The following is a 4,179-nucleotide window of genomic DNA, read 5'->3' on the forward strand; positions in this document are numbered from 1 at the left end:
GTTACTTCTCTGCTGGCACCACCTCCATCTGCATTGCTCCCCCTGAACACAGAGAGCTGCTGAGGGAATGGGGAGAATCTCTCCCACTGCTGCATTTAAAATGGCTTGGACTGGAACAAGGGCAGAGCCTCCTCACTTCTGGGTATCTGGATATCTTGGTAACTCTATATTAAATCTATACTGAACAACGCTACCTGATGAGACTATTGCCCAATCGCTCATGGAAATGCAGCAACCTGCCAGAGACACAGGAAATTCCTGCCCATGCCTGTGAAAGGATTGAACCGCTGGTTTGTGGGGAATGGGGGGTCACAACTCAGGCTGGTTGCTCAGCTGCCTCATATAGCTATGGAATTAAATCCAGCAAGCCACGAAGATAGAGAACACAGACCCAAAGGAGCTGGAAATGTCATGTGCTGAAAGCCACTAAACATCCTGGCATTTAGGAAACGTGGACGGAGGCAGCCTCTAATTACACATAACACACTGCCAGTCCTCCTGCCAGAAGCACTGCGCGCTGGAAAGCGTTACTGGGTCCATGTTACAGTGACAAAGGTCTCTGCACTGCAAGTGCAACCTGCAGTTAGCTGACCTTTATCTAATTAACGAATTGCTACCAGAGGGACCCAAGAACTTGCAATATTGAGGAGCTTTTAGCAGACAGGCGTAGGCAGAGGTGTTGCCCGTTGGAAGGCTGACAGCTGCCTAGTAGAACACTTCTCCCATTCAGAAACACATCCAGGAATGTCATGTCCCTGCCCGTTGCTGGGAGTTGATCCAGTCCCTCACTATATTGCTTCTCTGGCTTCCCACCACAAACTGCAAGAGCAAGTGATGGCTTTCACAGGCCTGTAACACTTCGCTCCTACTTCCTCTTCTGCTCTTAACTACCTCCTTCTTCTCCCCTGACTTGGTTTCCTTCCCTGCTTGGCATCTTTCCCAAATGGGCTGCTGTTCTGCCACCCCTCACCTTGCCACACTCTGAGACCTCTATGGACCATTACTTTTCTCCTCAATCCTCTATTTGATTAGACCACCGCAGATACGGTTGTTAGTGTAAGAAGCAGTATAAAGAAAACCTCAGCTCTCTTCCAGATAATTCTTAATTCTGTTCTTCCAATTCTCTGTGCCTTTCAACTGGACTGTGCATTTAAGAAACGCTATAGCCATGATCAGCTTTGATGGTCCAAGTGTTATTTTTGTTACGTTTAAGGGAGTGTACAAATAATTTTAAAAAACCCGACTTTCACGAGCTGTTGCCATTTCCTCCCTCTCCCATTACCAAGAACACTAGGATTTCCCAAATGAAACTTTCTCTTCAGTGATGTGTTTCCACCACAAACGCATGTGAAATCTGCCCGTTCCTTTGCTCATAGCTAAGGCCAAAAGTAAACCCCCAAACCCCAAAACCCTTTCATTCAAAAAATCCTAGTGGGATTCTCTGTTTTTTTCCTTGAAGCAGCTATTAAGGTCAACCACATATCCCCTTTTGAGAGCTGATTTCACCTGTGGCAACACAGAAATTACCAAGGCAAACATCTCAGTAATACTTGTCTAGCTGTTCAGAGGCTTTTACAGCAACAGATATTGTCTACCTGGGGTAAAAGCCGCACATTTTAAAAAGTGATGATGCGCTTCCTGGATGTACAAGTACCCTTCTGAAGTATTTTTACAGGTTAAGATAAAACAGAAGTAACCAGAATGCAGTTTTACGCCCAGTTCCGTGCTCATTTGCTGACTACAAAATACTCTTTTAGTGCAGCTATGTGACCTCCCTGAGTGCATATTTGAGAAAGAACCAGCAAGACAACTTACATCCTGCCTCTCATGGCTTTAGCTTTTTGTTCCTCTTCAAGGTTTCGTGGGGGAGTTGAAGGTGTCATTCCTTCATTTAAGCAGCCAGTGGCATCTTTTAAGCTTCCTCGGTAAGATCCTCCTTCAAGAGTCTAAAAAACCCCCAAAGAACAACACAATAAACATTATCCTTGAACTCTAACATCAATGTTACCTTCTGTTTCAAGTCAGTTCTGCAATGAACACTGCAGTCTAAAACCAAGCAGAGTATTCAGCCATACTTTCCTGCAGGACTTGGTGACTAACACAACCAAACCAGTTTTAAGTTGATACAAGACCCCCACCCCCAAAAGCATTAAAACAGAGAAGACGTCCTTTTGCTAGAAGGCGGAAAAAGATGTTTCAAGTAACCTCAAGATAAGAAAACTCTTCCAAATTATTTTGAAACAACCTGCAAATCTCCTGATGTCTCAGTCAGAACCAGTGTTAGGCTACACGTGGTCAGTGTTTCTCTGCCAAAGACTGAATGTGGATTCGTCTTAGTAAAGTAAAACACAAAATGAAACAGAAATATCATGGCATTACACGGCAGCATTCCACAATAATTAGCATTTCTTCCAAATTCCTGGAAGGTAACTGCAATTGACCTAACAGGCTGCATGTGGGGGAGAGAAAATAAAATGTCCGCCAAAAATAAATCTAACTGGATTAATGTTAGTTAGTGATTAGTGAGTGATTAGTTAGTTTTCAATTGGTTAGTCCCTTGATGGAATAAGACTATTTTGAGTAAATTTTCTGGGAATGTCCTTTTCAGTTTCCCATGTCACAAAGAGCTTCTTCACCACTTACTCTATATCAAGCACCCTATGAACGGTGACTATCTTCACGTACCAACATCTCAAACTGAGGAAATGCCAACACCCTCTGAAACGATTCACTGGATAAAGCTGCTTGCACAGAGCTGCAGTAATTTAATCACCACTGGGTTGGTTTTTTTTGTTTTGGTTTGGTTTTACTCTCTTCGTTCTTCCAGTAGATGTAAGAAAATGAACCTTTGTAGGCTGATCACACCCCTGCTTTAATCCTGACTTGTTAATTAAGCTAAACTTGCTCAAAGCAAGCAGTTTCCAGAATTAGAGGTCCCGGGACACGTAGCAAAAGGTTTAGCTTTGATATTAACCTTCTGAACTGTTTCAGGGAAAACTTAAACCAAAATATGAAACAAGATTTACTCCTTGTCTAACAGACATGGGACCAAACAGAGAGAGCGCACGATACTGAAACTTTTGAACAAATTAAACCCAGAGCATTTTCATGGCTTATTCCACTCCCTGTCAAAAAGAGTTGACAAGGCAGATTAAAAGTGACACATGAATCTTGATAAAATTAAAGCACAGCTGTGATACTTCAAGCAGTTCTACTCTTCAGAGGGTTTTTTCAGGGAAGCCAGGATACCAATCTCACATGTTGGGCAATAAAACTCCTGTGCCTCAGAACAAGCTTTAAAACAAAACAAACAAAACATCCCACTGTGTAAAATATGTGAATACCAACAAGATCCCAGAAAGAGTACAGTACAGTACAGTAGCTCAAGCTCTGCAAACAGTGCTCCAAAGGAGCCTTTCCTCTACGCAGCCAAGTTTGCATGGCAACGTGAGATGCAGGCTTCATCTCACACGCGGAGCAAAAATACCAGACACCCTCCTGAGTGGTAGAGCACACAGGGTTAATAAAAGCATAGCAGATGAAGGTGGAAAGCAAGGAAACCAGAAACAAGAGGCAGACTTTAAAGCCCTTCCCTGGAGTCATATGAGCCTGTTGCGTACACAGTTTTCACAACACTAAACTTACCAGCTTACTTTTGACCAACTTTTCTATTGCACTGACAAGATCCGCAGCAGTTGGGACATCGGAGGAGCTCTGTCGAGCAGCTAGCAAAGAAGAGGACTGCAAGACACCAGGTTGCAAAGGAAAAGCAAGTTAGCGGGATGAGAAGGGAGTAGGAAACCAGTGGTCAGTGAAGCAGCTTCTGAGGCAGGAGAACCAAGGTGGGAGGGGAGCAGGAGAGTTAGAGGATCACATGCATGGTCAGGTGAGTGAGTGTCGCCGTATCAGACACAATTGCCATCCACATCTGGCTGCACATCTCCTTGCAGCAGTTCCAAGGCTGTGAACCAGGGAACAGTGTCAAAGAACTGAAGTTCATTTGCAACCAGGCTACAATACTCTTAGTATCTTTTGGTTCCTCCTTCAAAGGACATCTACGGTCTTATAGGCTCTAGAAAACGCATCTTCTTACTGCAGATATTAGAAATTGCCCACTCACCCATACACAGATATTTAATAAATGCAGTTAAGAACAAGGCAATAGGGGAGGGAGGCCAG

The 4,179-nt window shown here is 43.7% G+C and overlaps 1 protein-coding gene across 1 annotated transcript in view; it reads right to left on the bottom strand.

Annotated features, from left to right (window-relative positions):
* LOC104493144 (kalirin-like) overlaps positions 1-3,741 on the bottom strand; it is a gene marked incomplete at its 5' end in the record, with an annotated part of 47,550 nt that extends 43,809 nt beyond the window's left edge. Inside the window, 2 exons of the mRNA XM_010135773.1 lie at positions 1,816-1,946; positions 3,646-3,741. Of these exons, the coding sequence (XP_010134075.1) occupies positions 1,816-1,946; positions 3,646-3,741 (227 nt within the window). The remainder of the gene's footprint in view (positions 1-1,815; positions 1,947-3,645) is intronic.
* Between the last annotated feature and the right edge of the window lie 438 nt (positions 3,742-4,179).

The sequence above is a fragment of the Buceros rhinoceros genome, unplaced genomic scaffold (assembly GCF_000710305.1).
Source record: "Buceros rhinoceros silvestris isolate BGI_N320 unplaced genomic scaffold, ASM71030v1 scaffold2665, whole genome shotgun sequence".
NCBI lineage: Eukaryota > Metazoa > Chordata > Aves > Bucerotiformes > Bucerotidae > Buceros > Buceros rhinoceros.